This window comes from Molossus molossus, unplaced genomic scaffold (assembly GCF_014108415.1).
Source record: "Molossus molossus isolate mMolMol1 unplaced genomic scaffold, mMolMol1.p scaffold_m16_p_10, whole genome shotgun sequence".
Classification (NCBI taxonomy): domain Eukaryota; kingdom Metazoa; phylum Chordata; class Mammalia; order Chiroptera; family Molossidae; genus Molossus; species Molossus molossus.
Genome location: NW_023425345.1, coordinates 91,578,220 through 91,595,269, shown reverse-complemented (window position 1 = coordinate 91,595,269; position 17,050 = coordinate 91,578,220). Strand labels below are relative to the sequence as shown.

Here is a 17,050-nt window from a genome sequence, read left to right as displayed (position 1 = left end):
TGAGGAAATGGATTACATCACCTTACAGCACGATACTTAGATCCATGATAGCAAAGAAGTTACTGTCCGGGTGAGAACCGAACATCAGTCAGCTGCCTCCTGCACGCCCCCTCCCAGGACTCAAGCCCACAACCCCAGCACGTGCCCTGACTGGGAATCGAACTGGCAACCATTTGGTGCACAGGAAGACGCCCAACCAAGTGAGCCACAGCAGCCAGGACAAACAAGACATCTTGTTTACCTGGGATGATGAAGTACAGTTGAGTACAGGAAAGGGCGGGGCAAAGAAAGGCCGCATGAACTACCAGAGCACCTTCCAGCCTGGAGTCTTTGAAAACCTGAGCAGTAAACTGCATCTGAGACAAAGTGAAGGTAATGGATGAACTCCGAATGTCTTTGCTGAATATTTAGGGCTCACCTCTCCTTACTCACACCAACCAGGAAGTCCCCAAATAATCGTGTACTTCTTATTTCTTTGAAATGTTCATTTCTTCCATCACTGTTGCCCCAAGCAACATCATAAAATCATTCAGAGGAAGTGAGGCAGCAAACCTCTTCCTGCAGATCAGTACAAAGGGCTAAAAATTAGTAAAATCACTTTGCTAAAGTTTCTAACCAACATAGTTTTTGACAAGGCATTTGTTTTTGCTTTCCCTGCTCATTTTGATTCCTTTCTAATTTTCTCTTTTACAAGAATGACCCCTATAACTTCTCATCTAGAAATGGACTGTCTCCGTTTCAAACACAATAAAATGTTTACTGAAAAATAAACATCCTTCCCCATGAAGAGAAGACGACCTGGGACTAAAGCACAGTGGGGACCACTGTGAGACTATCTCCAGTGTCATCCCTGCGACCTGGGAGGTGACCTCAAGCACCTGACGGCCTAGCAACAACACTTGTAAAAATGCCACATTTCTACATCATCAATCAAAGCTCAGTTGAATTTTCGTCACAATGAACCTTAAGAATAGTCCAACATATACACAGAGTGGGATATGATTTCAGTACAAGTAAAACTTGATTTGTTTCCACAGGTAAGCCTTGGTCATTCTGTCTCTCATTTCTCTCAGCTCTAAAATTAAGATATCTGTTGATATCTTCCTTTTTGCCAATAGACGTTAAAGAAGAAATGAAATGCCCGACTCACTTCAGAAGGAATTACTGTGGCCATAAAGGGAGGGGCCGGTTGGAGGCAGGATTGACAGCAAGAAGCATGTCCACCTCCAGAAGGGCTCCTCCGAGCCAAGGGGGTGCACTGACAGGTAAGGACGGCCACAGGCATTAGGACTTGATCTGCTTTGGAATTTTCAGTGGCACAGAGGAAGTAAGTTTCCTCACAGGTTATCTGGTCAGCTGTTGTTCAGGGTAATGCAAACTGAGAACAAGAGACATTCCCCATCTGCAAGTGGGTTACATAGAGTTACAAGCAATAAACTCCTTAAGAGCCCATTAAATTGGAACTGGAAACTGAGGTTTAAATGCCACAAGGTGGAGATGAGACACAGAAACAATATATGGCGTACACAGACCACCAAGACCTGCAATGGAAAGCTTTAATCAACACATGTAAACACAGTATTTCCACATATCGAAAATGGCTCCAAATTCTTATCCTCACCGAAGTCTAGAAGTGAAAGTTGCCCTAATACAAAACCTTCCTGATCTCTACCGCAAGATTTATGAAACTTTCTTACAAACATTTCTTTGTACCTTGAGGCTGATACCATCCATTTTTTCAATGTCGAATATTTAAAATCATTTCTTCTTTAACCTAGAGTGGCTTCTCTTCACTCTCCCACCCATGCTAGGTGATGACAAGAGAAAAAGATGGCAAACGGATGTGTCCAGTCCTGTATGTTTGACATACTGATGTTATGATTCTCAACTCAATCTACTGATCAAAACAAAGAAACTGAATTTCAGTATCAATGAACTCAATGCTATCACATTAAACAAATGATCTAAATTGGCTCTTCCTTATAAAAGGGGAGCTGACAGTAGATTCTCAAACAGTTCTTTCTTACAATGTCTCTTGCAGTACACTCCACACACTACAGAGGAGCCAGCTAATTACATTCAGGGTTCAAACGGATTGCCTCTGAATCTCAGCTCTGGGCTCTTAGTCACCCTGAGATAAGATCTGCACATGTCTAAAAGAAAAATAACCCCAAACACCACAACAGTTAATCCAGACCAGTGATGGGACGGGCAATAGCATTAAATCAGAAAAAAGACAGCCATGTTGGAGACTATTGAAACATTTTGGGTATGTGAAAACAAATAAATAGCACAGAAAGATTTTCAAAATCCAGATTCCTACTGTCTCCCACGCAGTTCTGTGACCATGCCGAGCAACGGGCCACCCTCGCAGGGCAGCGGGGCTCTCTCTAGCGCCTCCACGAGGACTCTGCGCTTCCCCACGTGTTCTTTCGGAACAGTCGCGGCGCGTCACCCAAACTGGCTGGCAGTCTGCACGTCTGAGCCAGGAAATCTCTGCTGCCCCTTGGTTTCAGAGGATTACACGTGAAATTTCCTGGACTGCTTACTTCCGACCGCACAATCACGAGTGTTCGGGGCTGTGATAAACATGTGGGGATACATGGCAGGCGAAGAATTACCAGACCTAATCTTGCTCCGTACTCTTTATTTTTATTTTTCCTAGATGCCTTCCCAATTCAAATGACTGAACTGAACAACACAGACACGGATATTCTCTGGATTTTTTTTTTTGAGAAGTGCAATTATGTTGACTACCTCTTAGCCAAAACTGGGTGAGGATAATGGATGAATATTAGACTGAATTGGAAAAAAGTTTTCTGGGAAAGGCTTGATACAAGTGTCCCCACCCCCACCCCCCAGGTAGAATAATTGAAAATCAAGGTTGGAAAAGCTCTTAGCAATTGTATAGCCAATCCCCATCTGATACCTGCACATCCCCATCTCTGCCAGGCTGCCCAGCGTCTGCCAGAACACGTTAGGGGCGGGAAGCTGTTGTGACATGACTTACCCTCCTTAGAATCAGGCAGCAAAACAGATGGAAAAGGTAAACAAACTTCCATTAAGCATGATTATGAATTTTGTCTAACTTTTTAAGGGAGTCGGCCACCGGCTGTCAGCTGCTACTCAAAGGAATAAACCAGCTTTGTCCCATGCATCCAGTGCTTTCTGCAGTGATTCAAAGTAGGGAGATAGTCCTCAGAAGTGTGAGTTTTATAAATCACTATTGAATATCTGTGGGTGGTGGTGATGGTGGGGAAGCAGATAAAAATATCTGAGAAGTGATCATTGTAGGGACCTCAAAACAGAGGGAAAATAAGTGTTCTGAATAATAAATAAAACTGTCGCTTTAAAGCTTCAATAAACACCTTGTGCAGCAAGTCTTGGTACAAAAATTCCAGAGCCTTGATGGATGAACAGTGGGCTAATTACATCTGGTCAAGTCAGAGGCAGGGGACAGGAGAGCGACGGGAACAAGTCTGGGACCGCAGCCTGAGGTCCCAGGCAGTCAGAGGCTGGGCACTTCTACCTTGATTTTCTCCTCCAGGCTTATTTGGCAACACTGAAAGTAACTTTCTTATTTCTGATTTGGCCTAAGGTACTCAGACTGCTTCAAGGTTTCAAATCCCCCCTTCAGAAGATCAACAAAGTAACATGTTGTTTGGTGGACAGTAGTATCAGAATTCAATTTACAAAGGATCAGTTCCTCTGAAGGAACAAGTTTATGTCTGTATTTTCATTTTCTGAACATATATATGAATAAGTCCATCTGAACGGAATACATTCATCTGATAACACACACACACTTTAGAAACTCTAAATGACCATGTTAACTGAGACGCAGCTGATTCGTCTTTGCGTGGTTCTTTCACGTGAGGTGTTAAAAGGGCAATGGTGTCCACCTTTAACAAACAAGACCGAATGACAAGCAGAAACAAAACAACAAAAAACCAACCTTAAAGTCAGTATGTCCTTTTTTATGGAGGCCACTTTTTTTTATATATATATGTTTCAAAAGTGTCAGATTATTAACATTGGTGGCTAGATGACAGAAGAGCAAATCTTCTTGCAAAAAGAATACACTTCCTTGACCTCTGAGATCTGTTAAGTCAAATCAGTGGAAGTCTATTAAGTACTCAGGATAGATCTGGTTGGCATCAAACACCACAAAGATCTTTGGGTTCCAGGTGTCGTCCACACAGCTGTCATATAAATTCACATAGCTACCGTCTTTGGAAGGAGGTCGCATGTATTTGGAGTCTCCGTTTATATAATCTCCAATCAGCACTCGAGCAAGAAACATAGATTTATATGTTCTACATAAGTGCCGCTGTTGCAAGCTTACACCATGAATTTGGAATGTGTTTCCATGTTTTATGTCATCTTTGCAGAAGCGACTGGAGTAAGCAGCATCTCTAGCAAAATAGGTTCCTTAAACAAAACAAGAAAAGAAACAGAAAAAGCCAAGATTAAAGATTACTCTGAAGAATACATGAAGCACAAGCAAAAACATTCTAATTGTTAGGGAACAGACACATGGAATTGTATAACAAAAACAGATGTGGAATGTCCTCCTATGTAGATCTTTAGAAAAGAACAGACAGGCATCTGTATGGGCAGCTGGGTGACTCAGAGCCACAGGGATGGGTTTGTTAGTGCAGACCGGTTTGGCCCCACCACCAACACCATCCTACCCACCCCAAAATGTAGCTGCCATTTTCAAAACATTTCTTCTGTTTTCAAAAGAAAGCTTACAAAGAAATGTAATATGTAAGATGGCAACTCTTTCTGTGATTAAAAGTGTGGCAGAACCTGAGTTTTAATCGCTTGAACCTACCTCCCATTTCTATTTCCTTCCTCCCCTCCCCCCACTACAGCATCCACTGAAGCTCTGGAGAGCACAATGAAAACTACTGATCCACAGAGATGATTTCAAAGCCCAAGAAACCACATTTCCATGATACAGAGTAACAATTCAAGAATATTTCTGGAAATAATAGAACTCTGTGTCCCAGAGAGTGCAATGCTGTCCACATCGGCCCACCCCGCTAGAACAAGTCCACCGGTTGGTTCATTGCCTAAACATGAAAGTCCAGTGAAGCAGCTGACCCTGCCGAGGAGTCAGGCCTAGGAGATCGGCAGCATCAGGGGAATGCTTACTCTAAACACTGCTGAAAAACAATCGCAAAGTCTCACATTACCCAATACTGACGGGATTTATGTAACACTTTTCTGATCCTCTTACAGTTAAATAAATGGAATGGCCTTTCAGTAGTTACTTTAAAAATTAATTTACTGTTTAGAACTACACACATCCTGATCCTAAGTGGTAGTCAGTTGTCTTGAGGGAGATAAGTTACAAAGTAAGAACCGGCAAAATAAATGTCCATCCCTGACCTTTCCCCTCATCTCTCTCCTTAATTTGTTTGAGTAATGGGCATAAATTGGAGAATTTGGACTTTCACAACATTAGAAAAAAGGTGAGGATTTTCCCCATTATTCCTTATTGTTCATTAATATTCTTACCTATCTTTTTCTAAAAAGCAAAACAAACAAAAAATACTAGCGCCTAGATCTGTGCACAATGTAATTTATTTTGTAGTTCTCTCTCTATCTGACATAAAATAGTTTTAGTTTATTCCACAGAAAGAACTTATACATGAAAATTAAATGTAATGCAAAAATCAGCGAGCATGGACATGATGCCCATGTAAATGACTGGGAGAGGAGAGCAACTGAGCCCGGGGGGGGTGTAAAGGTCTTACTTCTATCTCGTACTTTTCTGTGGCTCAGAACCAGAGGGTGTGCCTCAAACCCAGTACAGTAACTTTTAATTTAATGACTATCAAACCCCTGAATTACAGAACAATTATCTCTAAAGGGAGGAGATTCGCTCCGAGGACTTGAACTGGACCTGGAGTTCTGATAATTACCTTTTCCAAAGAGAGCACCATGTATACCATTTATTCTCCAGTCAAAGTTATGAATGCAAATTGCTTCTACAAATTCACTGCTGGTCCCATGAAACAGCATTTGTTCATTAACCTGAGGCACACCACTTTTTTTCTTGAGCTGAGCCTTCTTCCTAAAAACACAATACACACAGGCATAAAGCACACACAGAAATATACCACAAGTGGCAGTTATTAATATTTCAAGTGGTAAATTCAATAGAAAGCCTGAATCAGAAAATACTTCTTTAACACAAATCATAAATGGACAAAGCAGCTCTGAAGAATGATCTCGAATGCTCTTGAACACATAAATCATCTCATAAAAAATTATTAGTTAACACTGAGACTTAAGGTTGAAGATTACACCCAAAACTATAGATATGCCAGATGATGCTCCATTATAGTAAAGGTTATTACCTAAACCAGCCAAGTTTTATAGACGCCTAAAAATGACACTATAGACCAGTGGTTCTCAACCTTCCTAATGCCACGACCCTTTAATATGGTTCCTCATGTTGTGGTGCCCCCAACCATAAAATTATTTTTGTTGCTACTTCATAACTGTAATTTTGCTACTGTTATGAATCACCATCAGAAATATGTGTTTTCCGATGGTCTTAGGCGACCCGCGAAAGGGTCATTCGACCCCCACAGGGGTCGCGATCCACAGGTTGAGAACTGCTGCCATAGGCCATTAAATAATACAAAGTTCACAGTCATTAAACTGTGAATTCCTTGAGTGGGGACCATGCTTAATCTTTTCATCCCCAGAGATTAGAAAATGTTGGTTGAATTGAACTGAATTTTGAATCTTAGGGCTAGAAGGACATTACATCCAGTTCAACCTCTTCCTACTGGACAAATCTCTTTTAACAATTAGGACTGATTGTAACAGTAAAAAACAAACAAACTGAAAACAGCTTAAAATCCTTTCATAGAAAAATGAATAAATAATTATATATTTATACATGAAAGTTCAAAGTAATGGAGCTAGATTTACATGTGTTAACATAGATAACGCTTGAAAAATAATGTTGAATGTAAAAAGAACATTGCAAAAAGAGGCATAGCTCAGAATGATACTGTACATTGTATAAGGACACATATATAGGTAGTAAAAATGTACAAAAACATGGACAAGAAGGCATCACACCAACCTCAGGAGGGAAAGCAGGAAAACGGGATAGGGTTGAGGATGGGGTAAACATTTCACCTACATCTGTAATGCTTTGTATCTTAAAAGCAAAAACAAAAGAAATTAAAAAAACTGATTCAAAAAAGAAGAAAATGTGACAAATATTGAAATGTTAAATCTGATTGGTACGTACATGGGTGTCTGTAAACTATTTGGTACATTTTCATTTTTTAAAATATTTCATAAAAACGATGTTTTAAAAATGAAAAAGCATCCCCTATATCGCTAACAGCTATTGAGCGCCTGCTTCGGTCGGGTCAGCGGCAGGTGCTCTCCGCTCTGCAGGACAGAGCAATCTACTTGTGGTCAGCTGCACTGGTTACAAAGTGTATCCACCCGAATACTGACCCCGAATCAGCCTTCCTATCACTTCTATTGATTGGTCTCAGTTCTTCTCTTCTGAACACAGAACAATTCAAATGTGCTTATAGAACACTACTCCAAAAATATTCAAAAATAACTCTGAACACTGACCTTGGCTTTCTTTTCTAGATTAAATATACACCATTCCATCAACTATTCCTCACACAGCATAGCTTCCAGGCCTTTCTTTCTCCATCCTGGACAGCCCTTACTTGATGAGAATGTGCTGGATCCCTTCTTGCTTACAGTGTTGGTAGGAAATAGAAGCAGAGCCCAGATATCACCAGACCGCAGTGACCCCACCAGCACACCACTGGATGCGGTTTGTAGCAGGAGCGCCATACTGCTGACTCACGTAAGTTTGAGCCAATTAAAACTCCCAGGACTTTCTCAAACTAGACTTCTCTCAGCTTGCTATATTTGTACAGCTGATTTACAAACCTAATGCAGTATTTATTTCAATGAAACTTTATCCTGATATATCAATTTTGAAAGTACAGAATTTATTTAAAAAATCATGCCGTTTAGTGACTATGCGGGGGGTGGGGTGGATACTTGCATTTAAATGATGAAAGAATTAAAAATGTATATGGTCTTTCGCAAGAGTCATTTGGCAATATGTATCAAAATTTAAATGTGTATGCTTTGATCTATTGGTGATTGCCTTTTCAAACTGTTAAGCATGACATTAAACAAATATTTACTTCAGAAAAAGCCAGCATGTTTTCACGATGAACAAATTATGTCTATTTTCTTTTTTAAAACTTTAAGTCCTTACTTTATTAACAACGGGTATTTGTTTTTCTGAGGGGAAAAAAAAAAATCTTTTAAAAAAAGATAATCGTATTGTTTTGACTCACTGTTTCAATCTCCCAAGGTCTGACTCCCGGTTCATCCATTCACACGGCGGACAAGCTACACACTCTGGTTTTGAATGTTTCAAAGTGTGATAAGCAACCCTTGCACATCTTCATCCAAATTCCTGATAAAGATGTGGAAGGGCTCAGGAAGAATTCATGCTGTTCAACTTATTCTGCACAAAACTTTTAACCAGATATCAATTTTCCTCTTTATATTTATTCACCTGGCACACATTTTTCTATCTTGTCTCTACCCTAAGAACCTTTTTGACTACTTTGTGGAGACCAAGTTACACTGAGGAGCTTACCCATCTACTACTGTGTTAATCCTCTTACTTGGGCATTAGTAAATCTACACAGTTGTTTTCTAAGTAAACATTGATTCATATGCATTCTTCTAATGTCAAGCTTCATGGTCTACAATGACTAGAATCCACTCTAAAATTGGGATATTCACTCATCACTACTTTTCTGGCACAGATTATAATGAAGTCTGGGTTGAAATCACTCCAGTCTCTCTTAGATATTATATAAATGAAGTGTTGGTTAGTCAAAGAGCCAGGTGTGTGGGCAGTAAAATCTGCTCAGTCACTGGACTGAATATAGTGTATTATACCAGTTGAAGGCAGAATGGAATGGGGTGGTCCAAGCTCTGCACCCCCACAGCAGGGATTATCCTAGTGCTCGCTGCTAAGGCACCTGTGAAATGTGGAGACCCTCAGACTGTGACCTTGGTGTTCCAGAAAGGCTAATGTTGAGTTCTAGGAACTCCTGGCCTTCAGTTAAACTTTTGGGAAAAGTCATAGGATTCAAACTACACTAAGTTCTTCACAATCCTGCCCACCTTTGCCCTACCCCACGTTCATTTCTGAACTTACTGAAAATATGGTAGCACCCACCTCCCAAAGATCTCTTAGCATCACCCAACCTCCCAGGGACTAGAGTACCAAAAGGGATAACGTGGACATGCCACAAACTCTGAGCTGCAGCAGGAATATCTTCATGCTCTGGGTTGAAATGTTTGCCTGGGGTTAGACCAGAGGTTCTCCATCCTGCCTGGACATCAGAATCACTTGCAGAACTTTTAAAAGACAATGTCAGACGCTGAGGTTCTGGTTTAGTGGGTCGGGGTGGGGCAGATATCTGTACTTGCTAGGGCGCTCCACAGGTGATTCTGCATGCAGCCAGGGCTGAGAATCTGGTTTAAATCCCCTTCTTCCACCTTCTTAATGAGACAGCAATTGTCACTGTTCTCTCTTCCTTGTTGCCTTCTCCTTCCCCACCCTGCATCAACCTGCTCTTAAATTGGAATGGCTGAAATAAGTCAAACAACATCCCCATGATTTCCACTTTAGCTAAGCCCTCAGCACGGATGGAAATCCTACAGTTCCCAAGCTGTTCTTTCTCCTCCATTTTCCACAGCGGCCATTTCAACTCTCCCCTTGTCCCCTCCCTCTCCCTTACCCACACCTCTTTAACACCCCATTCTCTGCAGGTGACCTCACTTCTTATTTCACCAAGGAAACTGAGTGTCAGGATGGAGCTCCCACCCTAATTCCTGCCCTCATCTCCCACTTCTACCTACTTATAACGTAACTGGTCCACCCCTGTCTACCTCCTGACATGTGTTCTCTGAATCCCATCCCACCACACCTCTTCAGGAGCCTTAATTCCCCTCTCCTGTCTTTTAAACTTGCCCTCTCCATAGATTCTTTCCTACTATAATGTAAACATGCTCAAGTCTCTCCCTAGTTTTAATTCAAAAAACATAAAACAAAACAAAAACACCCTTCCCAACTCTACATTACTCATCTTCTCAGATCTCTCATTCTCCTCACTGCCAAGCTTCCTGAAAGAGTCGTCAACATTTGTTACAAATACAATACAAGGGGCGGGGGGGGGGGGGGGGGGCAAAAGTAGGTGTACAGTTATGAGTATGTAAAACAGAATTTACTCTTGTATTATTTATTCATTATTGTATTATTTTTATACTGTAAACCTACTTCTGCCCCACTCTGTATAGCATTTACCAATACTGCTCTCATCAAGGGTACCAATGACCTTTTGTTGTAGACTCCAAAGGATATTGTCAACATTTATCTTACCTGGCAACTCTTCAAGTATGTGACCAAGAATGACATCTACCTAGGTAAACCACTTTCTTTCTTTGGATTCTGTGATCACAGTCCATTGATTTTCTTCTACCTTTTCTGGTTGCTACTTCTCAGTTTCTTCCTTGGGTTTTCTCTTCCTCTGTCTACGCCTTCTAGAGTTCAGTCCTTGGCTCTCTTCCTTTCTTTATCTATATAAAACCCCTGGTATCTTATCAATTCCTATGGCTTCTATTACCCATGTTTTTTAACAACTCCGAAACATTTATCTCTAATCTACACTGCTCTGCCAAAGATCCCAATCCATGTATCAACTACTACTCCCTCCCATCCTCCCCAGACCCATTTTTCCTTAGTCAATTATAAGTCAGAAACTTCAAGGTTATCTTTCCCATCTCCCTTACCCACTCCATTGCACACATTAAATTAAGAACCAAGCAATATTATTTTACATCCTTAATATTTCAAAACTGTCCACTTTGCTCCTTTGGTCCACTTTGGTTCAAACCATTTGATGTGTCTCAGTTTCATTACTGAAACAATTTCCTAAAATGGCCTCCCTGCTTGTAACTGTGACCCACTTAAACCAGAATTTCTAAGGCTCAGCACTACTGACATTTTGGGCTGGATATTTCTTCGTTGTGGGAGGCTGTCTTGTGCACTGTAGAATATTCAGTGTCCCTGGCTTTTGCTGAGCAGATGTCAGAGGGTCTCCCCATCCCACTGCATGACAAACAAACATACCGAGTCATTGCCAAATATCCCCTGGTGAGCAAAATCACTCCCTGAGAACGAACAACTGCTTTAAACTCCTTCTCCACAGTATAGCCTTATGAATTATATTTCTAAAATGCAAATCAGATCCATCACTCTCTTGCTTAAAGTCCTACAATGGCTTTCCACTGTCCCAGGAAAAAATTCCAGATCCCTTAGTTTGGCTTGTAAGGCCCTGCATGGCCTGGCTCCTGCTAACTCTCTCCTTCAACTGTAGATCAGTCCAACTCCAATAAGGCTACCAAAGAAAACCACACAACCACGCAGTGGCTCCTGCATGCTCTACCTCTGGAATACCTTTCTGGGCTCTTCTCCAACCATTCATCTTATTTTCTGTTCTATCTGAAATTCTCTCAATGTTCTATGTTCCCTCTTGCAATCAACTTTGGCCCATGCTGCTCTCGAAACCTGGGATGCCCTTCCCTTCTCCCACCTATGTCTAGCTTAAATGCTCCCTGCTTTAGGAAGCGCTTCTTGATCCCCTCCCCCACCCCCACCCCACCCCCACATACAACACATTCCCTACTTTTGTCAGCAAGGGTGAGTAGACACCTCACTTTGTGCTCCATGATGCCCTGGGCTCCCTGCGACATTTTGTGGTTCAATGGCCTGGCTCCTTGTTTGAGCTACGGTCCTGTGCCCTATTATACTCCAAGTGCCTAGAATAAAGCCTGTCACAAAGTAGGAGCTAAAACATATTTTTAGAAGGGAGGAAGTAAGAAAGGCCTGGACAACATACAGACTGACGCCTGATGGACTCACGTGGTGAGTCATAGGATACAGACAATGAGATTGACTCAGTTATCTTAGTTCTCCAGGGAGATGGCAAAATGACAGGCTGGCCTCATAATGAGACTTAGTATTTTCTACCGTCTCAGCAGTTGGCAGGTTCATTTGCCATCATAGATTTCTAGACACCAACATTACCTAAAATCATGAAGGACACTGACAGTAAAACTGATTTCAGTGAAATCTCCATTAAAATGTTTGGGGAGTCACTGTACATTTTGCCACTAGAATTTAACTGAGGACTCAAATTATGAGAGAAACTAATATGAACTCCATTTCAGAAGCCAGATTAAAAATAATAGATTAAGATTTCATCAGACCATCTGAGAAGAAATTTATTCACTGAGAGAATAAATTAAAAGGGGGAGGAGCTTCCATGTTCCTCTAAAACAAATTACCTAAACAAGAACTGAATGCAGCCCGGCTGGTGTGGCTCAGTGGTTGGGCGTTGACCCATGCACCAAGAGGTCACCGGTTCAATTCCTGGTCAGGGCACATGCCCAGGTTGTGGGCCCGATCCCCAGTGTGTGTGAGTGGGGGAGGGGACATGCAGGAGGCCGCCAATCAATGTTCTCTCTCATCAATGTTTCTATCTCTCTCTCCCACTCTCTTCCTCTATCTCTAAACTCAGTAAAGAAAAAAAAGAAAAGAACTGAATACAACCTTCTAAACTCCGTATTATCAGAAATAAAAGTTGGCTTGGTCCAAAGACTCAAGACTATAAAGAATACAAGCTGAAACCCTTATTTTATCATATAAACTCTTATGAGAATAAAATCTAAAATTTACCAGGCCATATTAACTAACTCACCAGAGCATGAAAGAATTCCATCATCAAAATAAAGTCAGCCTGATTTTCAAGTATATGAAAATGATATGAGTTAAGGTCTGGGATTTGATTTAAAACATTTCAGCAACAACAATAACAGAGAAAAAGGAGATAGATAATATGTGGTATATCTTGATAAAAAATCAATATGATAGCTACCTAGGGGTTTGTTATATTAAACTCTATTATTTGAAATTTTCCTGAATAGGTATTAAAGGTCTGCTTATATTAAAAAATATTAGAAACCAAATCTCATATGCAAATTTAATAAAAATGTTTCAGAAAACCACATATCTTAGGTACTACTTATTATAAAAAAATCATATTCCTCAGCACAATTTGAGATATAATTACATATAATAAACTGCATATATTTACAATTAACAGCTATTCATCTGTTCTAAATTATCATAGTAAAAATAATGAACATATCTATCACCTCCCCTAGTTCCTTATTCCTACAGGTAATCCCTCCATCCTGCCTCTACCCATTGGCCCTCTATCCTCACAACCATTGATGTATTTTCTGTTAGTATACATTTGTTTTTTTAAAAAAAAAGTGCAGCACAACAGATTAATTTGGACAATACCTTTACGTTTTTGTAATAGGCTTTACTTTCAGGTTAAGTGCACATTGAGCAATCCAATGGCTCACTTCCAACCTAAGTTGAGTAATAAATTGAGATTTTAAATCTACAACATAAACTTGGGGCTGAACAGGAAATTTTCAGGTATGTTTTATAATGGTTTTTCAAAACTAAACAAGCAAATGACTACAGACAAGATAGTGTAATTGTTTAAAAACAAATTCAACAATGTTTCAGACAGTTGTAGTTCAACAGAAAAGTCTGAACCAACAAAGTCATATCAACCAAACCAAACAGCTTTCCAGATTCCTTCATGCTGATTAAGCCAAGATGCTCAGCTCCAAACCTTGGCAGGAGCTGAGTGTCCAGGAGTGAGCTGAGACTCTGACCTCTCGCACTGCACTACAGTGTTGTAAGCAATGCCTGCCTTTACCTGCAGAGCAGCGCGCTTCCTCCCGGAGAAGGCGGAAGAAGAGAGCTAAGGGACCAGGTCAAAACAGAGCAAGAAGAAAACACAGCAGCAGTGAAAATTCACACAGTTAAGCATTAGTGCTTCACTATCATCTCTAAGACTCCAAGTCTTAGAGGCCAAGGAGAGGGTTCAGATTAGAAACTGTCTCACCTGCAAAAGAACTCCCACAAGTCTAGGTTTTGAATTCTCTGAATTTTTTTAATTCGGTTGCGATCCATTGTTCTCCCAAAGAGACTAGCAACTTCATTGTATTCATGCGTCAGATTGTGCAGAGGAACAAGCTGGAAGATGAAGGTCGACAGTTTTATTGGAGTCTTTTCCGTCTCTAACAGTGCAGCCAGCCAGCCCTGCTCTTACCTGGTAGGGCACGTCAGTATTCACATTCTCCCAGTGCGGCGGCATGGGGATGGACTCATTTTCACAGATATAACTTTAAACAGCAAAAGACAAAACAAAATATTAAAATCTGATTATAATTGCTGTGATTTACATATTTCTTCAAAGCTGAAGTTTCTTGTTTGGGGTACTGCGACAAATGCAATCCTTGGTTTCTGTCCCTTAAAACATTTATTGAATGTCTACTTGTGGACTACTTTTTTGGTGCTCAATTGAAAACTTTGATGGAAAACATCCAACCCTACATAATAGCCACATTTCAAAAACAGTTATTTAATTGTCTTTTTTTTTTTTCCCCAGAATTTTTTAAAATGTAAGGAAGATTTTAGGTAAAGAGAAGAAATTTCCAAGAAGAACATAAAACTCTTGGCTTAAAAAAAACTCTTTAACAGATTTATTCTACCTATTACATAAAATCCAAACCTCTCAGCCATACATTCAGTGTTCTTCAAGCTCTAACTGAAACCTAAACCTTTCTGTCTACTGTCCACTATTCCTCTACACAGTTCACATGAACTCATTTGGTATAGTCAGTCAGTAAAACTTTTTAAGAACGAGCTACCATGTTTAAGCCACTGGATGTGAACACAGAAAAAGAGAGTGACCTTGGGGATCTCAATGGCAAAGGCTGACACTGTCATAGTAATCCTCTCTGGTGCCTGGAGGTTGCTGGAAGAACTTCTAAATTTTAAGCCTATCTTTAGCTTAATTTTTAAAAACCCATTTTAACTTTGAAAATGTCATACAATCATATGATTTAAAAATTAGTGAGTATAAAAAAAGTAAACAGTGAGTAATTTCCCTCCCACTCCAGTCCTTGGTCTGTCCAATTCTTACCTCTGGTCTCAACTCCAAGTAATATTGTTTCAGTCTCTTTTGTATTATTCCAGAACTTCTTTAGGTTAACACAAGCCAACTGTCCCCCCACACAAATGGTAGCATAAAACATACGTTTTTTGCAACTTTTATTTTTCACTCACTACGTTCTTAGACATCTTTTCACATCAGTAGATAGATAGTACCCTCGTTCCCAGTCCCTACCATAGACTCTGGCATGTGGTAGACACTCCATAAATGCTTGTTGAATGAATGAGGGCATTCTATTCTACAGATGCACAGAATTCCATGGTATGGAGAAACCATAATTTATTTAATAAATCCCCTATTGAAGATATTCAGTTTTTTCCATTTTTTGCTACTGTCAAGAATGCTGCAAAGAACTAGTTTGTCCATTTGTCATTGTATATTTCCAGTAGTCAATTTGTAGGATGACATCTTTGAAATGGAATTTCTCAATCAAAGCATGTATTTATTCATGATATTGACAGACACCAACCAAAGCCTTCCTTGAAGGTTGTACTCATTGACATTCCCACCAGAAATATAGAGAATGTCTACTTTCCAATCTCATCAGGAAGGTGTGTTATCAAACTTTTGCATTTTTGTCAATCTGATAGTAAAAAACTAGTCTGATATAATTTGTATTTCTCTTATTATGAGTGAGGTTGTTTGAAGTGTTCAAATTCTTGGCTCATTTTTCTAATGGGTTGTTGGTCTTTTACTCAGAGATTCACACATGTACTTCATATACTAAGAAACGAGCCCTTTGACTATGATCATGAGTAACAACAGTTTACCCGTTTTTTAAAAAAATGTTGCTTGAAGTACCTTATAGCTATGAAAAAGGTTTTTTGTGTTGTTTTTAAAAATGTTTATGGCCCACAGCCTTAGTTAACTGTTAATTCCTGACCACATTGCCAACTATATACTATTTACATCGCAAGTATTACATCCCTGCAATAAGCAAACATTTCTGTAACAGCGCATACAACCTCATCACTCCTCTGTATTCCACCTAACTTTCTTCCTCTTTCACTATCTCATCATCCTCCAACCTGGTTAATTCTCTCCCTCTCCTTTGTTCTACGGGTTGTATAGTCTGCGAGAGAACAACGTGTTGGACCCCCTCATGTGCTTCTTCTCCCCACCAAAACATACCCGATATCATAACATGCAATTATAATAACATTTTCTATTATTATGTCTCATTTTTCTTCCAGATTACATACTCTTGAAAGATAAGCAATTCCTGTACTATTTTCCTTGTACTTAAGAATGAGGATATGATATAGCTGGTAAGGAAATAATATTCTCTACATTCCATAGAAGTACTAGAACATTCATTATATAAGTACTTAAATAATTTTTAAATCATGATGCTAAAATATAGGCCAAAAGTCTCATGAAATAAACCAATGGAAACGTAAAATTTTTTCATCCTTTAATCCTTTCAAAATATCTCCTTGGAAGGAGCAAATGGGTAACCCTTAAAATTCACGTCCTAGCTTTTTTTTTTCCTGTTTCATTTTAAATTCTTTGACCAGCAAAAATCTAATACTTGCTGGAGAAATCGTTCCAGAAAACAGAGGACATGCTGTAAGAGTTTCCCCTTCAATTCCATTCACAGTAATACAAAATATGTATTCTCCTCTGGCATTTATACCTCTTTTCAGGCTGCAGAGATCCAGTCAGAGAAAAGAAAACTCGCCACAGGGAACAGGGCAGTGCGGTGTCCCACTGTGCTCCCATCTTCCTTATGTCTCCTTAGTCACTACAGATCTGAAGTGACTTCTAGGATTGCCCAGTGGAGAAGAGTGGTAATTACCTAGGATTTATGGCCCAAATAACTGAATGGTTCTGTGAGAGTATTCCCAAGTTAA

At 40.0% G+C, this 17,050-nt stretch overlaps 1 protein-coding gene across 1 annotated transcript in view; it reads right to left on the bottom strand.

The window, feature by feature from the left end:
* Positions 1–3,960: 3,960 nt before the first annotated feature.
* The window catches only part of PARP11 (poly(ADP-ribose) polymerase family member 11), a 45,548-nt gene continuing 32,458 nt past the window's right edge, over positions 3,961–17,050 (bottom strand). The window contains exons 5-8 of the mRNA XM_036251712.1: positions 14,292–14,364; positions 14,085–14,215; positions 5,934–6,085; positions 3,961–4,431 (exon numbers count right to left, since the gene is read on the bottom strand). Coding sequence (XP_036107605.1) covers positions 4,115–4,431; positions 5,934–6,085; positions 14,085–14,215; positions 14,292–14,364 — 673 coding nt within the window. The 3' untranslated portion in view covers positions 3,961–4,114. The remainder of the gene's footprint in view (positions 4,432–5,933; positions 6,086–14,084; positions 14,216–14,291; positions 14,365–17,050) is intronic.